Below are 23,557 nucleotides of genomic sequence, written 5' to 3' on the forward strand. Positions count from 1 at the left end.
CCCATTGTTTCAATTCATAAATTTGTTGTAAATAAATACCTAAACTATATGAGAAAACGTGTGTTGGAGATGCTTGGGACCAGGGGAAGGATGCCTCTTCGTGTTACGCACAGTGACCCCTAGACTTGGCCGTAACACTCTGACAAAAAATTTTGGTGGTCAGTGTTTCATACGGTCAGTAAAGGTTTCATTTTTACTGAACAACAATCAGAAAAAGAAATGCAAGGAAATGTGGGTTTGGAAACCACAATCCTAATCTACAGCTGCAGCCCAAATGACTGTGGGTTGAAAATGTCATAAAAAGCTTAGAAATTTGATATGCGTATAAAATCACAGCCTTATTGTCACTGCACTGCCAGGTACTTTAGCCTGCCATAACAATAACATGTTCTCTTTTGTTCATCTTTATTGAAATGTAAAATACCGAAATATTTGTCATATAACAATGTCATGCAGAAGCAGTACATAACAAGATTTTTTTTTTTTTTAAAAAGAAACAAAATTGTACCACAATTTTAGTTGAACAGTGACACAAATTTGTATTTTTATGTCCAGGATGAATTATATGATAACAAAACTCTACCCACATCAAAGCCAGCAGTGCATTACTGAAAGCTTTGCCAGTTTTTCACTCCTCAGCCTGAGAGGACAGCAGACATGAACTTGTACCTCAATTTGTGTGCAGCAACTATCATATACTACAGAAAGCTAAAGTTAGAAATTAGAATTCACATTCATATCAATTTTAACATGACAATATAATTGTAGACACCATGTGCAGAGAATTGTATGGCCAGTCCTACTCTGACCCCAGCATCCGTAACCCAAGTAATTTACGATGATATGAAACAGTTTGGAATTGTTGAAAAGAAGGTGCTAAAACCAGGCATTTGCTTGTTTCATTACATGAAAACTGATGCAAATGTCATCCACAGTGAAACAGTTGTTTCAGCAGTAATGGCATCGAACTCCCCAAGTTTAACTCAAGCTAAATATGACTGCCCATATTACTACAGAAGGGCAGCATGGTGGAGCAGTGGTTAGCACTATGTCAAAGGTCCTTGGTTTGAATCCTAGCCTTGGGTATTTCTGTGTGGATTTTGCATGTTCTTCCTGTGCCTGCATAAGTTCTCACCGGGTGCTCAAGCTTCCTTCCACAGTCCAAAAACATGCTGAGGTTAAATGGCGATTCGAAATTGTCCGTAGGTGTTAATGTGGGTGCTTGGTTGTCTGTCTCTCAGTATGGCTGTGCAATAGGCTGACAACCTGTCCAAGTCCAAGTCAGCTGGGATAGGCTCTAGTCCCACCCTATGAAGGATAATGCAGTATATAGAAAATGGATAGATGGATGGATATTACTACAGAGTATGAAAGGCCACTCCCTTTCACAGCTCAAAAACCAGCCCCTCAGTTACTTCTGCATCTCAAGGTCAAGTCACGTTGTTGTTATAGCTAGAGGCCATAGATCAAGAAGGTTTGTCTACATTCTCCAGAAATTAATAGAAGTACTTTATTAATCCCCAAGGGGAAATTTGGTTGTTGCAGCAGAAAGAGTACCATTCCCACCATCATAAATACAGATGAATAAGCAAAAAATGTGCAGTGAAGAAGATAATAAGAAAAATATAAAATGCAAAATGTCCTATGTAAAGAATGTACAAATGTTATTTTTTTTTAAATGTAGTGCAAATAGTGCAAAGAGTGCAAGAGTAAACAAAAAAGTGTTCAATTTAAAATTACAGTACCGGAAATAGATGCTACAAGGCAGAGAGGACTGAGAGCTCTCTATCAGCCAGGGTTGATGTACTGAACAGAGTTATTGCTTGTGGCAGGAAAGATTTCCTGTATTTGTCCTTGTGGCAGCTGAGCTGGACTGTCCTCCTTTCCACCACAAGCTTCAAAATAGTCCAATTTGCAGCCAATCACAAAGCTGGCTTTCCTGATCACTTTGTTTAGTCTGCTCTTAATACCAGTTGTGATGCTGCTCCCCCAGCAGACCACTTCAAAGTATAGGCATTGGCCACAGCTGACTGATGAAATAACTCCAACATTCTGCTGCACACACTGAAGGATCTCAGCTTCCTCAGAAAGTAGAGGCGACTCATCCCCTTCTTGTATACAGCGTCAGTATTGGTTCTCCAGTTCAGTCCACTGTCAAGGTAAACTCCCAGGTACTTATACTCCTCCACCATGGCGATGTCTGCACCCAGGATGTACAGTGGCTGTGTAGCTGTCGTCTTCTTCCAGAAGTAGATCACCATCTCCCTGGTCTTAGCCACATTGAGATGCAGTTGATTTCTACCGGACCATTCTACAAAATTACCCACAAGAGCCTGGTACTCATCCTCCCGTCTATCTCTTATACATCCAACAACTGTCAAATCACCAGACAACTTCTGCAAGTGGCATGACCAAGATTCAAGATTCAAGACCTTTATTTATCACAAACACAATTATCATAGTATAATGCATTGTGCACCTATTCCAGACCGATCAATCAGGAAAAAAAAAATATATATATGTGTGTGTGTGTGTGTGTGTGTGTGTGTGTGTGTGTGTGTGTGTGTGTGTGTGTGTGTGTGTATATATATATATACACATATATGTATATATAGGGGCTGCACAGTGGCGTAGTGGTTAGCACTTTCGCCTTGCAGCAAGAAGGTCCCTGGTTCGCGTCCCGGCTTTCCCGGGATCTTTCTGCATGGAATTTGCATGTTCTCCCTGTGCATGCGTGGGTTTTCTCCGGGTACTCCGGCTTCCTCCCACAGTCCAAAAATATGCTGAGGTTAATTGATTATTCTAAATTGCCCGTAGGTGTGAATGTGTGAGTGCTTGTTCGTCTTTGTATGTAGCCCTGCGACAGACTGGCGACCTGTCTAGGGTGTCCCCTGCCTTCGCCCGAGTCAGCTGGGATAGGCTCCAGCCCCCCTCGCGACCCTAGTGAGGATTAAGCGGTGTACAGATAATGGATGGATGGATGTATATATATATATATATATATATATTTTTTTTTTTTTCTGATTGATACACATACAGTGGATAGGATTTGCAGGTTGATTGCATGTTTCTTGAGTCTAATATTTCAGGTTCAGCAGGCGGACAGCCTGTGGGACAAAGCTCCTTCTTATTTTCTCTGTGTTTGCGTTCAGGCAGTGGTAACGTCATTGTGATGGCTGCAGAGAGAACAGTCTGTGGTTGCACTGTTTGTTGTTAATGTCCTGCAGGTTGGGGAGGGTGGTTCTGATGGTGTGCTCAGTCAAGCAGACCACCCAGAGTTTTACTGAAAATCAGAGGTATATAAAGTGAACACAAAAGGATACAGCATAGTTCCCTGTGGAGCACCTGTACCACCAACCACCACATGAGACATCGCCCTGCCCAGACAGACAAACTGTGGTCTGTTTGTCAGGTAATCCGTGATCCAGGAGATGGCAGGCGTGTCTAAACTCATCACCCGCAGCTTCTCTCTCAGCAGAAATGGCTGGATGGTGTTGAATGCACTAGAGAAATCAAGAATGTGATTGTCACAGTGCACTTGACACCATCCAGATGTGAGACAGCATGCTGCAGAAGGTAGATGCATCATCCACACCATCACATGAGAGGCAAGGGCAACTGGTCAGTAGTCATTCAGATTCCATGGAGAAATGGTCCTTCATTCACCAAGATGCTGCAGTCCTGGCTCCTCCAAATTAGACTTACCACAGGGGTCCTTGTCCAGTGCCACACATTCCTTGATTGTATCTTGAGCAGTGTCAATAGAACATTCTGTGACTTTTCCGCAGACTCTCCACTTTGCTGCAAAATAGTAAAAACATTTTCAACAACCCATCTTGCTCAGGAGTGGTACAGCTGTTACATAGTTTCTACATAGGGGATTGTCAAAAGTCAAAAGTCAAAAGTCAGCTTTATTGTCAATTCTTCAATATGTACATGACATACCAAGAATCGAAATTTCGTTACTCTCTTCGTGCAACAGTAGACATTAAATAAAGACTTAGAAAATAAGATATTAAAGGGCAAAAAAGAACAAAGGAAGCAAAATTAGAGCCGAGCAACAACTAAGAACTAAGAAAAGCAGAACTGAGTGAAATGTAAACATGACCATGAGATAAAGTGATGGATTTAGTGCAGAATATTCAGAACAGTGCAAATAAGTAACAGTCCAAGAAGTGCAAATATGTTTGACGGTTGAATGTGCTATTTCAGTGCAGATCAGAGGTTACTGACCAGAGTTTGTGTATGTGGGGGAAGGGGGTGGTAGAGAGGGCAGAGAGGGGAGAGAATTCAGCTTCCTGACAGCCTGGTGGATGAAACTGTTGCTCAGTCGGCTGGTCCTGGCCCTCAGACTTTTCAGTCTCCTCCCTGATGGCAGTAGGCTGAAGAGGTTGTGGGACGGGTGTGTGGGGTCACCTGCAATGCTTAGTGCTTTGCAAGTGAGGCGGGTGCTGTAGATGTCCTGGAGGGAGGGGAGAGAGACACCGACAATCCTTTCTGCTGCTTTCACAACGCGCTGGAGGGTCCTGCGGCAGGAGGAGGTGCAGGAGCCGTACCACGCTGTGATGCTGCTGGACAGGATGCTCTCGATGGTGCCTCTATAGAAGGTTGACATGATGGGGGCCGGGGCACTGGCTCTTCTCAGTTTACGCAGGAAGTAGAGACGTCGTCGTGCCTTCCTGACCAGTGATGTTGTGTTTCTGGTCCAGGAGAGATTTTCTGAGATGTACACACCCAGGAACTTGGTGCTGCTCACCCTCTCCACAGCCGCACCGTTGATGTTGAGAGGAGCAGCTGGGTGTGTCCTCTCCTGAAGTCAACAACGATCTCTTTTGTCTTCTCCACGTTCAGAGAGAGGTTGTTGGTGCTGCACCACCTGGCCAGGTTGCTCACCTCACTCCTGTATTGTGTCTCATCGCTGTTACTGATGAGACCCACCACAGTTGTGTCATCCGCAAACTTTACAAAAAGATTGGAGCTGTGAGCTGGAGTGCAGTCATGGGTGAGCAGGGTGAAGAGTAGGGGCTCAGCACACATCCTTGGGGGGCCCCCGTGTTCAGGATGATGGTGCTCGATGTCTTGCTGCCTACCTATACTGCCTGTGGTCTCCCTGTCAGGAAGTCCAGTAGCCAGTTGCACAGTGAGGTGTTGAGTCCAAGTTGGTCTAGTTTGTGGATGAGCTGCTGGTGGATGATGGTGTTAAATGCTGAAATAAAGTCTATGAACAGCATTCTAACATAAGAGTCCTTGTTTTCGAGGTGTGTGAGGGCTGAGTGGAGTGCAGTGGAGATCGCATCATCGGTTGAGCGGTTTGTCCGATATGCAAACTGGTAGGGGTCCAGGGTGGGTGGGAGGAGGGATTTGATGTGGTGCATGACTAGCCGTTCAAAGCACTTCATCAGGATGGGGGTGAGTGCAACTGGGCGGTAGTCGTTGAAGGAGGAGGGGGATGACTTCTTCGGTACCGGGATGATGGTGGCTGTTTTGAGGCACGTGGGGACAACAGCCTGCCTCAGAGAGATATTAAAAATGTCTGTGAAGACATCCGTGAGTTCCCCAGCACAGTCTCTCAATACACGACCAAGAATGTTGTCAGGACCCGGAGCTTTGCGTGCGTTGATCCTGCTGAGGGCTCTCCGCACACTCTCTGGGGACAGTGACAGCACCTGGGGTCCGTTTCACGAAGCAGGTTCAACAAACTCTGAGTTTAACCCTGAACTCTGAGTTGATCTACTCTGAGATAGAAAACTCTGAGTTTTCGGTTTCACAACGGCTGATTTGAGTTGGTTAAATCAACTCAGAGTAGTTTCACCCGGAGTTAAGCGCGTGCACCACAACTCTGAAAAGCCAGTATCAATGGAGCGCCGATTTGACGAGTCACCATGGCAACGGGGAAGCAGAGAACTACACCGCTTGAATTGGAAATCTTAATGCGCTTATATAGCGAGTTTGAACACGTTTTTAGAAAGAAGTGCAACACCTGCAGCTGCAAAAGAGAGGGAGACGCCGTGGGAGAACATTGCTGCCCGGGTCAATGTGTAAGTTTAAATCACGATAATATTACAGGGGAAGACTATTAAGTTCATTCATTTAGGTGCAATCCCGCGGGGGTGAAGCGCACGTGGCAGCAGCTGAAGATGAAATATAAGAACATTGTTCAAACAGGTAAGAAGTCGGCATAATCTCATGGAGCTACCTCATTTTGATCATGTTTTACATTGTAAAGTAGCCTAAATATTAGGTGGCTATTTGTCTGTGTAGTGGTTTTACCCCGCACATAGCCTAAATGTCTGCATCCATATCATGTTCTGTTAAACAATTAAGCCTATTTAAACTAACACAGACTTCTACTCAGCCAACAGAAAGAAAGGAGATGCCTATAAAAAGGGAGGTGGCCCAGCACCACCACCTGTAACGGAGGCAGAGGAGCTGGTCCTAAGCCAGAATTTGGGAAGGCCAGTGGCTGAGGGAATCCCTGGAGGGAGCTCATCCTCTGAGACCACATCCCAAGACACAAGTGCTTTTATAAAATGTAATGTCTCTGTGTGTGTAGCCCATGTATATGTATATATGGAATGTTTTCAAGCATATTCATACAAATATTAATTTCTCTTTTGGGTCTTTTTTTCTTTTGGCCCAACAGATTCTGATGGTACTATCTGCCTGGTGGAGCCCCTTCACACCACAACAGACCTTGTAACTGTAAGTAGGCAATACTCCAAAGATTTTGCCAAATGGTAGTTTAAGTCCACTGAAACATATCACTCATCTAGGATGAACAGGATGAAACTGTGTCTGCTGCCTTTACAGAGTGGGATCCAGAAAGGCATATGGAGGTATGTTACTGATAGTTCTCTTCCCATTCACATTTCTTAACATTCTGGTGGAATATAGAGTGTGGCATTTAGCCTACACTGAAGTATTGCACATTCTCATCCTTTTTAACAGAACATGGCTGGACAGCAGCAGGATACTCCCTCAACTTCCACTGCATAGATTGACACAGTGAGATGGATGTTCAATAAACACCAGAGGTTCATTCCATGGAATTCATGTGCAACTGTATAATTTAATGTCCTTTATGTATTCCCAGTTACCAGTAAAACAAATATACAAAATCCACTTGCTGAGAAAAATACAAAAAACAGATAAAGAAATGCAGTACTTGGACCACCAGATTAAGAAGGCAGATCTGGAAATTGAAATACTGGAGCACAAGTTAGAGGTGGGTGCAGGTCACAGGTGAATTATGTGAACTACTGGAACATTAACTAAACTAGCTCTTTTATTTGTAGGAAATAAAGAAGACCAAATGAAATGTGTATCATGTCTTTATTTGGTGTGGTGGTGATGATGGTGACTTAAACTCTGCAGTGATTATTGCATATGGTGTCTCTGACTGCTCTGCCATCCTGGATAGCTGGCAGGTGGATGAGCTCATCATCTGGGTCTTCAGTTTGTAGGGCAGAGTGTTGCTCTCCTCTAATAGTGGTAATATTATGAAGAACAACACATGCCACAATAATATCACAGGCCTCTCAGGAGTCACCCTGAGGTGACGTAGACACTGGAAACAGGCTTTCAGCAGGTCTATGGTCATCTCCACCCCGGCTCTCATCCTGCAGTGAGCCCGGTTGAAGTTCTGTTGGGGGTCTGGTTCAGGGTCAGGGTATGGGGTCATCAGACTAGGTTGGCATGGTAACCCCTGTCACCCAGCAGAAGGCCATCAAACTCTCCTGTAATGTATAGTGGATACATTAGAGTATATTAAAGGAGGGAGACAAGTGAATTATATTGTGAAAATCTTTAGGATGCCTACCACGCTGCAGTCTGTTGCTCAGGTTAGACTCATGATAAATCCTCGAGTCATGAACAGACCCAGGCCACTTGGCCTCCACATTAGAAATGATGTATGCAGCATCACATATGATCTTGACAGTGCAGAGAATGACAGATGTTGAACTATGATGCAGTCTTTAACATTTTGAAACCATAGTCAATCTACATCTAACCTACCTGCACATTAATGCTGTAAATAGACTTCCTATTCACATAATCAGCTTCATTATATTTGGGAGCTTTGATGGGGATGTGTGTGCCATCAATGCAGCCAATCACACTGAGAAATCCTAAAAGAAATTAAATTTACTAATCACAGTCTGAGGTTGCAGCACAATGTCATTAACTGGATATGATTTAAAATTAATTTAACAGATCTCTACATCATTCACCTGCAATCCTGTGGAACTCCTCCTTAATGGCTCTGACAGGTTCATGTCCAGGGAAAACCACAAAGATGGTAAAAGTCGTTTCAGGGCCAGACACACTTTTCTGACCATCCTGCATACAGTTGCTTTACTGAAGTGCTCTGCATCTCCGACATTATATAAAAAACTCCCATTTGCAAAGAACCGCAGCACAACACACAACATCTGCTGGAACGTTAGAGCATGACTGCGGTTGGTAAAGTTGTAAATGTAAGGACGGAGTAGGTTGTGGATGTAGGTTATGGATTGTGAGGTGAAACGGTACCGTTCAAGAAGATAACTGTCCGGAAATGCCAAAACATCTATGCGCGGTCTGATAACAATCTCCCGACGAATATTTAATTCTCTGTGCAGTAATGCTGCTCCTTCATCCACTGGATTGTTCATAAAAGGACGTCATTTTGACACACGGCAGAACTAGACTTCGCCAAAACTCGCCAGCTGACTGAATGAATGAGGAAATGAAATGGCGTGTGTGGCTGAAAGAGGGCGGAGACTGAGAGAAACTCGAGGTTTACTGAGAAAAACCTGGTCCCGACCAGGTTAGAGTCAGAGAGTCTGTTACTATGGTAACTGACCGAGAGTTTAAGTTACCTCTCTTTGTGAAACAGGCTAGAGTTACCCCTCTGTCTCTGGTTTGAGTTGCCTCCCTTTGTGAAACGGAAAACTCTGAGTTTCCCTCATTTCAGGGTTAACAAACTCAGAGTTTTCACTAAACCTGCTTCGTGAAACGGGCCCCAGGTCACTGGGAGGAGGTGTGGTCTTCTGTGCAGGGGTGCTGTTGTTTGCTTCAAAACGGCCGAAGAAGTCATTCATCTCATTCAGCAAAGAGATGGTGCAGTCAGGGGTCTGCTGTGGAGGCTTGTGGTCCGTTATGAACTGTATCCCCCGCCACAGGCTCTGAGTGTCTTTGTTGTTGCTAAAGTGATGAGCTACTCTCCTGGAATACTGCCTCTTGGCCTCTCTGATGCCGCGAGACAGGTTGGCCCTAGCTATCCTCAGGACTGCCTCGTCTCCAGCTCTGAAGGCATTGTTTCGTACCTTCAGGAGCCTGTAAACCTCCCCTGTCAGCCACGGCTTCTGATTAGCCCGAACAGTGACGGTCTTGGTGGCTGTCACATCATCAATGCACTTGGTGATGTAGGCAGTGACAGTCTCTGTGTACTCCTGGAGGTCTGTAGTGTTATTGTAGGTGGCAGCTTGTGTAGAGAAAGACACAACCATCATAATACTGTAAGGCTGTGCAAAGATTTCTTTGACATAGTCCAGTGATGAGTTGCAGATCATAAAATTCTGAATGGGAGAGTGCATCTTACCTCAGTGAGCCAAATCTCACAGATAGATATTATTGCATATTTACTATAAATATTTATCAAGTTGTTTTAAACAGTGTTGGATCTTTGAAAAGTTTGAGACTCTAGAGTCCTATACTGATATTGCTTCAGTCATTTTTGCATTCTTATTGAACTGTTCTTCAGTATAGTACTGGCAACAACCAGGCATGTTTAAATTTTTTTTAACATCAACATTTTCTTTTTACATATCTTGGAATTTATACTCTGTGTGGTGCAATGCTATCAGTCCTGTGTTTTATATTTTGTTTGTTGGTTGTTGATCATTATCTCTAGATGAAAATCAAAGGCATATGTCAAAACTTGTCATAAGTCATTTTTAATGTCCATTATTAAAATATCATCATATTTCATTTTAAGTCATTGTCAGTGTGCTAATTTAGTTCCATTCAGTGTGCCTTCCATACATGTCCTTGGCCAGATTATTATAGATTTTTCCAAATCCATACCATACCATTACTTTTGCTTCCTCAGGTGATCCCTTCAACTTTTCACACACCTTGCATTTTCTCATCCACTTTGCTTGGGTCTTGTTTTGCCATTTCAGTAACTCTATTAGGTTCTTTGTTGTTTGTTTTAGTTAAATGTTTATTCAGAAGCAACTCTGTCACCTAATGCTTTTTAGCCTGTCTATGTTTGTGATTTGTTTTTCTGTTGACATTATCTTTTGGCTAATCCTAAAATCTCAAATTACAACAATTATGTTAAATTAACTGTGTTCTTGAATATAGAAAATAATTACTGACAACTACTACCTTTTTGGGTGCTTTTATGCAGGAAAAAGGAAGTGGGATGCTACTGTGGATCTGCTGCAGTATCTGGAGAGGTCAGAGGAACGGTTCTTGGAACAGATCTGAAGACACCAAGACCTGGCCACTGCCATGCTCCAAAACATCCAGAGGACGGACGGAAATTCAAACACCTTGGTTGTGTGAAGGAAAAATTACTCACTTTCTCACGACTGAGGTGTTCCCTCAGTCATTAGTTTTAGGACATCCTAAATGCCGGTGTGTCTGCCAACTGCAGTCACCCTAAAATCAAGTGTAGGTACCAAGTCACCCCACATTACTATACAAGATGTCACCCTTGACCCATGATTCTCCTAAATTGAGGATGCAAACATGTTTATGGTCTCTCTGTCCCTAATACGACCCTGAGATAGACAGACGCTTGCTAAGATAATGTAGGGGTGAAAGACAATTGTTTGTAAGGAAAGCAAGGTTGTATCGCGGTATTGGCTGGATGGAGCCTGAGTTTACAGTCCTGTCTCCATATTTGGAAGTGTAACATAAACATGGCATGCCTTCTAAACAGTATAAGTACCCAAGGCCTGACAGACTCCTTAGAACTGATGCAGCCAGTGCTCACATCACTGTGTTGTTCGCTGATATCAGTCAACCTTATTCTCAACATAAGCAATCTGAGTCTCCAGAGTGTCTCTGAGTTTGCCTCCTGATTCTTCTTTCGACATCGCAGAATTCCCTAACAGGTTGGACTGATGGGATGTACGGTGTCGGTGCTGGAAGGACTGTCCCAGAAATAAACTGCATTGTCCACTACTTCTGCCTTTTCTAGAAAAAAAAATCTTTTTTTGTAAATTCTTTTTCTTCCCAGCTATTTAAGTTCACTTGTATTTTACTCTTGCACTTTGGGTGAATAAAAATATATGTGACGAAAGATGCAAGTTTTCTCTATAATCTACAGAGATTTTATTCAGTGTTCAGTGCACACTTCTGTTACACACATTTTGACAGATAATCAGTTGTGCTTTTCAAGTCGATTTCAGTCTGAAACATATCAGCAACATATGTTGTTTTTTTTGCTATCACACCAAGCTAGATAGATAAACAGCACTACTGCAGCAGATTGAAGCGTGCTTACGTGTCTACATACACTACTCAAAAAGTTATTCATCTTTCAGGTGAAATTTATGGAAAATGTAAAAAGTTTATAATATTATATCATGAAAGTAGGGCATTTAAGTAGAAGCCTGCAATAGGGATTTCCTCATCTCAAACAATTTATTGAAACAAAAGCTAATGACAGTGGAGGGATTATCACAATAAAAATGTCAATGTCTCATGACAGTTTGGATAGCACAGCAGCCTTCAGCTGAAATCTGGTACAATTGTGTCCCACCAGTGGTGTGATCGTGGATGTGCCCAGACAACAGCTGACCTCTGCCTCGTAATTAGCCTTAAAACCATCTATAAAGATAAACATAGATATTATCATCAACTTATTGCATTTGTTTAACCGCGATGTAATAGATGCAAATGTAGTTGAGGCTAAGTAGCAAATAAAGCTAACGCTAACACCACTGTTAAGAATCAAAACATCTCTGACAATTACCTGTCTTCTCAAACGAATTCTCCAGAACACGCTGGGCAAAATAACTCTTGCCACTACCAGAACAGCAGCCAAAATAAATGAGAAGGGAAAAATGAACCAATGTTCAAAATCAGTTTCCTCTGCAACAGCAAGATGTGACTTTTTTTTTCAAGAAATCAGTTTTAATAGCCAAAAGGCAGCGATGTTCTGTCAGCGAGGAGGCATCGTTTATCATACACCACTCGAAACTTTTCTGAAATGTCAAGTTCTTTAACACAAATCCACCTTTATTACGAACAATGTTGTGCTGCGGTGTGTTAATGACCCTCTGCTGTGAATTGTGTTGGAAACCCTCCACCAGCTCTCTGATGCTGTCAAAGTTGACGTGCTCGCAGCATTCATGCGTTTGAGTTATACCCTTGACGCGCATGACTGTTTTTTTTTTAAAATTTTTTGTTTGGTACGCATAACTTTTGGGGCCGGCGGCCACAAACTCCTGAATGCTGTCACCCTCCAACTCTCCGTTAAGTCCCCCAGATAATTTCCCAACTCCAGAGGGGTCTCGCCCTTCTAGACCACATAAATCAGTGTAGAGAACCCTCTCTTGCAGCTTTTCGAGATAGCTGTACAATTTGAGTCGTGCGTGTGCTGTGGTGAATGCAGCTATAAAAACATTACTCTGTTTACCCAGAGGTTGAATGCAGCGCTCAGTGTATTTCCACTGAAGTAAAGCTCTCTCACTGTCAAGGACCTGAAAGTACTCTACTTTGTATTTACCCGAAAACAGGTAGTTGAAAAATTCTTTGGGTTCTGTGACGATGCAGGTCTGAAGCAGATTATGCCTCTGTGCAAATTTTCCCCAGAAGCCATTGAGACGTATGTGGCGAGCGGAGGGGTTGGGGATAAAGTAACGTGCTACAATTACTGAATGTAGACACCGGCCAGACAACGCCACCCTGGGACTTTCACCCAGGGAATTATAACCACCACTAACGAGAAGGCAACTCAGGTTCGTTCCACTGATGAGGCAGGAGACATGATTCCAGTGCAGGCAAAAGAATACAAATTTTATTTAATACCAAAAATACTCAGTTTAAAACCAATTTAAAAAAAAAAAAACACCATTCACACAAGATTGTTAAATGAAGGGTTTGGGGACTAATCAGAGCTGGGGGCTCTCTGGTGGAGGTTTGGGCCAACGGGCATCACAAGGGAGCCCAGGAGAAATCACCCCACTCACACGTGAACATGCACACACACACACACACACACACACACACACACACACACACACACACACACACACACACACACACACCAGAGTGAAGAAATAAAAAAAAAAAAAACAACCAGGGGATGAGCAGCACGCCACACAGGAAGGGGTTCCCACCACCCGAAGATACCAGTCCCCACCACCAGAGGCCCACAGCTTCTGCAAACCACAAACACTGCATGAAAGTAGGGATTTTTGTCTGTAAACAGCACTGAACATTCCCGTGGAATTTCAAGTTAATGGCAGTTTGCAGGCAGCACAAAAAGCTACCGAGAAATGCCAGGAATTAACGTGGACGGCTGATGTCCCAGGGGGGGAGCTTTCCAGTGTCAGTGAAAATGCTGTGAGCTATACAAATGCAAATCAGAGTGGTGGTTGTGGAGGTGTAAAGTAGGGGGGTTGGTGGGTTTGGAGGTGTAAGGTAGGGGGGTTAGGGGTGGGGGTTGACTTTTCACACTTGCATTAGTTTTTTTAAGAGAAAAAGGACACAAACAAAACTATACAGTTTATACTTTATTTGAATCAGGGTTCATACAGCTTTTATAAAAGTAAATAAAAGCACATCACAGGCACTTTTCAACACTGTCAAAATCCTAAATCTCAAACACCATGCAGAGCAGCATGACTACAGTCACCTTTTCTCTTATGTTGCTTTCCTGTACAGTGGATGTGTTTACCACACATCTTCCAGCAATGCCCTCAACAGGTAGAAATGATGATGGACATGAGCTGTCTGTTCCCCTCAAGTTCCAAACTTCTACCGACTTTCCATAAAAATGTCTGTTGGGATGGTGATGAAGCCTGGAAACTCCTGCAATTACGCGTCTATATATAGTACTCTCTGACCTGACATTAATAGCTATGAACTGCTTCATAATGGCTGGTCTTGTTTCTGTCAGAGGTTCAAGGATGGATTCCTTAAAAAACACCATCTAGCAAATACAAACCTGATCAAAATCTTAAGACCAGTTGAAAAATAGCTAGAATTTACCTTTTGCACATTTGGTTCTTAATGAGGTTTTAAGTAGAGCTACAATATGCAAAAGCAAGAAGGGGGAGTGAGACAAAAAGCACTTTGAAAAAGTAATTTATTGAAAACAAGAGGTAAACTGAAATAGGCTGTTTATCAGCTGATCAAAAGTTTAAGACCACAGGCTATAAAAGCCCAAATCTGCTCAAAATTATCATCTTCTGTCAGGCATTCACACGATCATGTCCTCCTGATGGCTAAAGCTAAGAAGCTTTCTCTTCTTGAATGTGGTTGGATCGTCGAGCTGCATAAGCAAGGCCTCTCGCAGCATGCCATTGTTGCTGAGGTTGGACGCAGTAAGACAGTCATTCTAAATTTTTTGAAAGATCCTGAGCATTATGGAACAAAAAAGTCAAGTGGTAGACCCAAAAAAATTACACCTGCGCTGAGCCGGAGGATCCGATTGGCTGTCCGTCAAGACACAGGGTGGTCCTCGACCCAAATTAAGGCCCTTACTGGTGCCGACTGCAGCGCAATAACCATCAGACGGCATCTGCGGGAAAAGGGTTTCAAAAACAAAAAACGAATTCAAAGACCTCGTCTCCTACAACGCCACAAAACTGCCTGTTTAGACTTTGCCAGGGAGCATCAAACATGGGACATTGAAAGGTGGAAAAAAGTTTTATTCTCTGATGAGAAAAAATTTCACCTTGACGGTCCAGATGGCTTCCTACGTTACTGGCATGACAAGGAGATCCCACCTGAGATGTTTTCTACCCGGCACAGTGGAGGGGGGTCCATCATGATCTGGGTGCTTTTTCATTCAGTGGAACACTGGAGCTTCAGGTGGTGCAGGTCGTCAAACGGCGGCTGGTTACGTGCAGATGTTGCAGCAGGCATCCCTCATGACTGAGGGCCCTCGTCTGTGTGGTAACAGCTGGGTTTTTCAACAGGACAACACTGCAGTTCACAATGCTCGCTTGACCAAGGACTTCTTCAGGGAGAATAACATCGCTCTTTTGGACCATCTCGCATGTTCCCCTGATTTAAATCCCATAGAGAACATTTGGGGATGGATGGCAAGGGAAGTTTATAAAAATGGCCATCAGTTCCAGACAGTTGATGCCCTTCGTGAAGCCATCTTCACCACTTGGAGCAATGTTCCCACCAGCCTCCTGGAAACACTCGCATCAAGCATGCCCAAACCAATTTTTGAAGTGATTAACAAGAACAGTGGAGCTACTCATTACTGAGTCCTACTGAGAACATTTTTTGTTCTGGTTTGGAGAGTTTTTTGTAATTTTTTTGAGCGATGGTCTTAAACTTTTGATCAGCTGATGAACAACCTATTTCAGCTTACTTGTTGTTTTCAATAAATTACTTTTTCAAAGTGCTTTTTGTCTCACTCCCCCTTCTTGCTTTTGCATATTGTAGCTCTACTTAAAACCTCATTAAGATCCAAATGTGCAAAAGGTAAATTCTAGCTATTTTTCAACTGGTCTTAAGATTTTGATCAGGTCTGTACATATGCTGACCTTTCTGCTCTAAATCTGTCATTCAAATATGTTACAAGTTTGCATGAAATGGCAAAATGATCAACTGTAGTTACAGTGTTCAGGGTTCATCTGATGATACATTATCAACACTGCATGCACACTACCAGACAAAAGTTTGGACACACCTCATTCAATGGTTTTTATTTATATGTATTATTTATACATTGAGATTAATACTGAATATTAATTCTTTTTGTTTACAACATAATTCCATATGTATGTATGTACTGAATGAGAAGGTGTGTCCAAACTTTTGACTGGTAGTGTAGATCAAGCTCATCTAGGATGATATGACAGAGGCATCACAGTAAAGGGCAAAGCCTTTTCTTCTTTTGATCAAAGAAGTTCATCTTGCAGGCATAGAGAAAATCTGTTGACCTGGAGAAGTCGGCATGTTACTTTAAGGAATGCTGCGTCACTGACGTCATCACGTTAGAGTTGCTCGTCCAATCACACGCGTCGTCTCGCAAGAACCGCGCGATACACGAACAGACAAAGAAGTCGTCTTTGTGAGTTTCTACAATGGCGGCCCGGTATCGCCATTCCGACTCACCACAAACTCCTCGCATAGAACAGCCTGGACATGACCGACTGGTTCCAGTCAGACCCGCGACAGACACTGAGAAGAAACTATTGAGCGTTATCAGCCGGCTGTCTGGTCAGAGAGGACCGCTGGAGGAGAAGCTGGAGGAGAGGATAGCCGCCATGGAAGCCAAATTAAACACTTTCTCCAGCGGCGAGGAAATTCAGCGGAAAAGAGGAGAGCACAGTCCTAAAATTGCGGTAAGAATATATTCCATTTGTAGGATATTTTTAGTGAGTTTTAGCACAATGCTCTGAATTGGTAACGTTAAGCAGTGATAGCATGTAGTCCTCCATCTTTGTTAACAAACGTGACTTTATTTTTGCCTTTTTGTACTTTTAGGAACAAGGGTGAGACTGTTTATTCTTTTTTCTTTTTCGTTTCTTTTTTGTGAGAAAAATGTTTACTGTAAGCATGTATAATAATTCTTTGTCAGCTGAATGCACGCAAATTGTTGTACTGTAGATTGTAAACAATTCATGCATCCATTCAAATTGTCTGCTAATTTAAAACTGTTTTAAATGACTTTACAGTTGACTCTGCAGTTATTCTGCTGTGAGTAGTAAATGAATGTTCTGATTTATTTTCACAGACTGGGCTCACCTCACAATGAGACAGTCAGGACATATTTAGTTAAAACTTTGGCTGAAGTCCAGATGTGGAGGATGTGGAGACAGACGTCCTTCTATGTAAGTATCCTGTTTAAAATTGTTCTAAAGTTTTCGATTTCATCAACAGCAACAAAAGCTAACAATAGCAGAAAATAGCAGGAAATAATAATAATAAAGCTAATAACGGCTTCATTTAACTGTTTTCCAGCTGCTTGTAAAAAGCATTTTGAAACTCTACGGAGGAACTACCGCTACAGTCAACCCAACATGGCGGATCAGGCGGAGGCCATGAAGTCTTCTGCCCCGAGTCGCCAGAGAAGAAAGAGGGTAAGAGATATTAGTTTGATTCATTACATTGTGTGTTTTATACAAAATGTGGTTAGAATAGTATTGCTGGTCACTATGACATTATTTTTCTGTTAAATTATTAAATGTATTGATTTCCTGTACTGATTGTGTTCACAGCTGCTGGATGCCAGGAAGACAGTCCTTGCTCCAGATGAAGAGAACTTCTGGAAGGGCATCACAGCTGACATGATGTCAGATGAGGAGGACGGCAGCGTTGACGGCGTGCGTGGATGGATAGTACGGCCTCCATCCTTCCACAGCCAGGAGCTAGCCAACCTGTGTGCAGCCCTACAGGCTGGAGGCTGATGTAAAGTACACAGCTCTACATCACAGGTGTTTTCACAATGGACAGCGGTCTGATAGACTGAAGCCACTGAAGTACAACACAGCAGCAGCCAGAAAACATTTTAAGCCAGAGCTGATGCTTGAGACCAGCCTGGAGTGAGAGATGAACTTGGTCCCCCCCCCCCCCCCCCGGCGGGGGGTGGGGATTTGACCAGTAGCAACAGATCTTTCAACCAATCATGACACAGTTTTTTTTCTGTTGTCATGTCTTGTTTCATCCAATCGGTGTCCTGAGTCATGCTAGACAGGCAGTCTAGATGCTAATTAGTTTTCACACCTCTGCCATGCCCCAGGTGTGAAGTCTCACTCCCCCCTTGCCCCACACACCCACCCCCCAACTCCACAAACATGATTCATTCAAGGTATTTCTCCTCACCTGCCAACTAGGAGTTCATAGCCTGAGAACAACCAATAACTGTGGGGAACTTAGTAGGTTTTCAGTGATTCACAGGGTCGATAATCTGGCTTTTCATGCAGTGAAAGGGAAGTAAACAGTTATTAACAGGGTTCCATAAATCAGTTGACAAAATAATTACCAGCACTTAAGAAAACTACTTAACATAATAGAAAAAAACAAGTTCATCAAAACTGAAACATTCAATTAACAAACTAATGAATAAACATTAACTTACTTAAACAAAATCCACTGAATACAAAACGACTAATCAAGTGCAGTCACGTGACACAAATCCTAAAATCAGTCAAAGAAAATACCTAACAAACACAAATGGCCACGGGACTGCAGTAAATACTCAAAAAAAACAAGGAGAAAAGAGAGAAAATTAAACCCTATTTTCACACATGCACTCTGGACATTAAAAGAAGCAGCATGTACAACGGTGGGTCAGCAGCCACAGAGACAAGCTGGAAGCAGCCCGACACCCACAGCGCCAACACAAAAGCAGATAACAGACTGAAAGAAGACGAAGCTGACCGGCAAGCGTCGGCAACACAGACCCGCGTCTGCGAGACAAACCCACGGAGGCAAAACAGCAGCGTCTCCTACGGCTGGGACCCCGTGTAGCCAGCACAGCTCCAGACAAATGGCGGCCCGCCAATCAGTAAATTTTGTCCACCACGAGGGAACGGGGAGCAACCGCCAGCCACGGTAACAGCCTAAAATGACAAGCTGTTACACACATGCAACATAAACACATTATGGGATCGCAAGCAAAGGAAACCTACCAGTAACGGCTCACGGCTCGAACTGGACGTACAGCAGCCAGCAAGCGGCTCAGCTCTCTGGCTATGGACACCCAACAGTGACCCTATAAAAATAAATGGCCTCTATAACCACTAGAAATGAACACAGCCTTAAAGAGAGGGCAAACAATGCAGCAACTGCTACCATACCTGTTAGCAACGGTAAACAGGAAGTGAGGCAAACAGAAAGTGAGGCAAACGGGAAGCGGGGCGTGCCCCTGACGTTGCAGCAAGAGAACGATGAGTAACCCTTGCCCAGCTTTATAGTGCATCCTCCTGTCATGATTGGTCAAAACAAGGCACGGTCATTATGTCACAGGAGCATAACACAGCCAACCCAAGGAGAGTGCAGCATTCATCCTGCTACATATAGTTTAGCTACCTGTCTTTTGACAGGGTTTTTCTCAATTTTGGTGGGATCTAATAGGATGTTCTGATGAGCCTGATAGTCTCTGATGTACTTCTCCCTGCTGACCTGATCTGAAGCCTCTGGAGGATAGCCCAAAGCTTCCCGCTTTCCTTTCAGAAATTTGTGTATGTAGTCCACAAACACCCTGTCACTACTGTCTGGAAAGTGCCATCCCTCTGTTATTTTACCGACTCTGTACCCTATCTCCAAAGTCTTGTGAAACTCCACACTCACCCACACCCCTGTCAATGCTCTGGCCTCATCGTCGTGATGACAGGGGCCTCTTGATGGTTATTTTCTGCACAGGTGCTGCAAAGTGTGAAGATGAGTTTACCGTGCGAGGTTTTGTAAGGTAAAACAGGGAAAAAGAGCCCACATGGCGGGTAAATGGTGGCACGAATGAACGAATGAGTAGTCTCTAGGATCCCCAAAATCTTTGTAGATGATGGTCGGGTGACCTAGTGGATAAGAACATGTGCTGTTAACAAAGGGATACAGAGAGGTGACGTCCACGTAGTGAACTGTTTCATCAGGTTCAGCCGTGTGTCTCAATTTTAGGGCACACGTAAAGGGCTTTGCGTGGGGAGAGAGGCTCAGGGGGGTTTAAAACACTGAGAAACTCTTTCACCTCTGCACATGATTTTTTCATCTCATTCTGTGCATGTTCTCTCATGACAACAGTGTGAATGCCGTGTTCAGATTCCAGCCTGCGCACTCTCTCCTCACTGGTCACATGCAGTTCCCTGAAGGAAACACGTCTCTCAAGGTGCAGGTCTCTGTAGGAGAGAAACAACTGGGACACTCGTGGTAAAAGCAACTGTGAAACTCCCAAACACATTTTACACCATCAACCTCTGCGTAACCGTCCACAAAAAAAGAACCAATCTGTTTTTCCCCCAAGTTCAGAGTGTGCTGGATAAAGATTTTCTGTTTGTGCATGACCCACTCTAACCACTGAATGGAGGGCTCTGAGAATCTTTTACACTGACCTCTGTACTCATATGGGAATGGTATAGCAAGAGTATTGGGCTGCAGAAATTTGGTGAGAAATACCCTCATGCAGGCTGAGGTGATGGTGATGGAGCCAAAAGGGTCCACCCCAGTTTCACCAAGAAACTGTTCTCTGAATCGAACACAGGCCCTGGACAGAACGTCAACGTCATTTTTACAGTAACGCACAGCCTGCTCCCTGAAATTGAAGGTGCTGCGACTGACTTGACCGTACCGAAGAAGAAGCTGTTTAACACACTGCAGACCATAAAACATCTTCTCTGTAACTTTCAATGTTTTTGCACAAACTAGAAAGGGGATGTGCTCACCTTTCTCGTTCACAAGTGTTTCAAAATCATCAAAAAACAAATCAGGATGCTCATTTATTTGTGAGAGCGGTTGAATGTGGCACCAGTGATTACCGATGAGTACGTCAGACCCGGTCGGTAATTTCTCTTCACAAATTTAGCATTTGGTGCTGCAGCTATGCGTTGCTTTGCCTGTGAGCATGTTAACGTAGCATAATTTGCACCGTGTACATTTTTTTTTACCCGGTCACAGAGAGCAGACGGTTGTCTGTTCAAACGACTCCGTTTAGTCTCTCTGTGTCTAGCAAAACAGGAGGTTGAACGACACATCCTGTGACAGTCTGAGCATTGCAAAGGTTGGAGCTCTTCTGGAGGACAGACAGGGTCATTACAAACCTGACAGTAACCTCGACAACTGTGCACATAGGAGCAGTCAAAACCCTTGTAACAATGATGGCAGAGAAAGTTTGTACCCATAAAGGCTTTGAGATTCTTTATACCATAGTAATGGTTTTGCAGTAAAAACAAAAACAATGGTCTGGAGCGATCTGGGTAATCTGTCTCAAAATGTGAGAAGGGTTGACTGTGAGATGTTGGATAAAAAAAATCACAATTTTACGTTTGACAATTTCTTCAAATCTGCTCACATCACCAAAGGTTACAGGGGTCTACTCATCCAGAATGGCTTGACGCTGCAACTCATGGGCAAGTGTCTCGCACTGGCTAACTGTGTGATCAGGATGCATCACATGAGCTAGACTGATGGCAAAGCAGAGCTGATCTTCGCGATTCAGGACAATGTACAAGCAGCGTTTTTTCTTCTTGAGAATTTCACAATCTACAGTTCGCTCAAGCTTACGTTTCGCACCACCTCTGGGGTTACGCGCAACCTGAACAACAAATTCCACATTCTCATCTGCGACAATGCTGTTGACTGCACTAACCGGTCAAGCAAACCTTCGAAAGCAGGAAGACCATTTCCACATTGACCATAACGACGGAGACGTGGACTCGCACATTTTCACCTACCACCTCCAGCTGAATGACGTCGTTGCGTCTAGCATGTAATTCAGCCTCTTGAGATAACCCATGAATTATCCCCATCACATCAAAATGAAACTGAGCAAGATTTGGTTCAGCACCGGGTTCGGGCACTGTGAGAGCTTGCCTCATGACCACTATGTTAAAGCGGTCGTGTGAAGTAGATCTGGTCTCATCATCCCCTAAAATGCGACCTCGCTGATGAGCGGGAGGTCTTTGCGACTCTTCTGAAGGAGAGGGTGTAGAAAAAATCTCAATCAAATCATTTTGAAGCGACTCGTTTGGTGATGAGAGTGCAGAATGAGGCTCTGTCAGATCATTTAAATGTTGAAGAGCGAGTTTGATCGGTCTCAGAGGATCGTCAGAGTAACTGTTTTGTTGCTGTGTGTCTGGAGAGGCTGGTGGAGAAAGAATTTCAACCAAATCATTTTGAGGCGACTCATTTGGTGATGAGAGTATGGGTCGTGGCTGTGTGTCTGGAGAGGCTGATGGAGAAAGAATTTCAACCAAATCATTTTGAGGCGACTCATTTGGTGATGAGAGTGCAGAATGAGGCTCTGTCAGAGGTTTGTCTCCTCACTCAGATGCACCTGCTGTCCTGGCTCCCTCTGACATTCTGATGGTGGGTTTGTCTCCTCACTCGGATGCAGCTGTTGTCCAGGCCCCCTCTGACATTCTGGTGGCAGGTTTTCTCCTCACTCAGATTCAACGGTGCCTGGTTTGCTGCGTTTTGATGGACCTCTGTACAAACAAAAACAAAAACAAAAAAAATGTTAGAAATCTTGCGCTTTTCAGCAGCTGCAGGCTCTGGAAAACCATAAAAACATACCATTAAACAACTGCTTGACAGCTGGGTTCTTGGCTCTTGGTATTCCCCCACGGCATTGCACAGGTTTCTGCGGTGCCCAGAGTATGTTGGTTGTAGCAGGAGAGGATGTTTGAGGATGTGATGCAGTGGGTGACTGTGGATCTGCAGAAAGAGGAGGTGCCGGCACAGAAGGAGGCTGGTGTTCTGTTGCTGGGCTGGGTGGTGAGGGTGGAGGTATGTCTGGAATGATGATTGAGTCCACTGAATCTGACACCGCAAGTTGTGGACCTGTTGTATATGAAAAAATAATGTGTAACAAAAGTTAGATGATCATAGTACAGAATATAGGGTTTTGGAAAGACTAATAAGAACTACGCATCGCCCTGTGCACGTGCGTTAGGGGCTGGATCCCGTGCGCATCATGTGTGTAGGTGATGGACAGCAGCGGAGAGGAGGCACGGTTGAGTGTGTGGCGCATAGACTGTGCAGCGGAGGACACGTAGCGGCGGAGTCAGGTGTGCATCGGAGTGGTGTGTGTGCGTTACTGATGACCCGTAAGTAGCTTTCACTGCCAGATTTGTGCTACATGTGTTTTTTTTCTTGCGTTTGATTATTATTGTTTAAGCATTGGACTTAAGCATTAGTTTGGGTATTATGTACCTTTACTTTGGCGGACTTTAAGACGCGCCATTAATGTGTATTTACATTACATCTGCTTGATGGTCGTTTGTGCGTTATTGCATTTATTTGTGTTGTAACCTTCACTTGCTGGTTGTTTAGTTGTATTCAGATAGTATTGTTGGACTTCAGGAATTCGTGATGGATTGAGGCTGATAGATACACTATATTGCCAAAAGTATTCGCTCACCTGCCTTGACTCGCATATGAATGTAAGTGACATCCCATTCCTAATCCATAGGGTTCAATATGACGTCAGTCCACCCTTTGCAGCTATAACAGCTTAACTTCTGGGAAGGCTGTCCACAAGGTTTAGGAGTGTGTTAATGGGAATTTTTGACCATTCTTCCAGAAGCGCATTTGTGAGGTCACACACTGCTGTTGGACGAGAAGGCCTGGCTCTCAGTCTCCGCTCTAATTCATCCCAAAGGTGTTCTGTCGGGTTGAGGTCAGGACTCTGTGCAGGCCAGTCAAGTTCATCCAC

General features: G+C 43.7%; 1 protein-coding gene and 1 long non-coding RNA gene across 2 annotated transcripts; one reads left to right on the forward strand and one right to left on the reverse strand.

Moving 5' to 3' along the window:
* Positions 1 to 7,049: 7,049 nt before the first annotated feature.
* LOC129349885 (uncharacterized) lies at positions 7,050 to 8,922 on the reverse strand. The gene is made up of 3 exons (XR_008603066.1): positions 8,017 to 8,922; positions 7,820 to 7,931; positions 7,050 to 7,736 (listed from the first exon to the last, which is right to left on the reverse strand). It is a non-coding gene; the product is annotated as an uncharacterized LOC129349885 (long non-coding RNA).
* A 7,073-nt stretch (positions 8,923 to 15,995) lies between these two features.
* LOC111581140 (uncharacterized protein C14orf93 homolog) lies at positions 15,996 to 17,737 on the forward strand. Its single transcript, XM_055014595.1, has 4 exons — positions 15,996 to 16,532; positions 16,925 to 17,021; positions 17,152 to 17,270; positions 17,409 to 17,737. The coding sequence occupies exons 3-4, from the start codon at positions 17,211 to 17,213 to the stop codon at positions 17,595 to 17,597; spliced, it is 249 nt and encodes an 82-aa protein (XP_054870570.1). The 5' UTR covers positions 15,996 to 16,532; positions 16,925 to 17,021; positions 17,152 to 17,210; the 3' UTR covers positions 17,598 to 17,737.
* Positions 17,738 to 23,557: the final 5,820 nt, after the last annotated feature.

This window comes from Amphiprion ocellaris, chromosome 10 (genome assembly GCF_022539595.1).
Source record: "Amphiprion ocellaris isolate individual 3 ecotype Okinawa chromosome 10, ASM2253959v1, whole genome shotgun sequence".
Taxonomy (NCBI): Eukaryota; Metazoa; Chordata; class Actinopteri; family Pomacentridae; genus Amphiprion; species Amphiprion ocellaris.

Excerpts from the sequence above, each read along its gene's own strand:
- LOC111581140 (XM_055014595.1), top strand. The coding sequence starts at position 17,211 with ATGGCGGATCAGGCGGAGGCCATGAAGTCTTCTGCCCCGAGTCGCCAG. Across the intron at positions 17,271-17,408 it reads GTCGCCAGAGAAGAAAGAGG|CTGCTGGATGCCAGGAAGAC; the intron begins GTAAGAGATATT and ends TTGTGTTCACAG.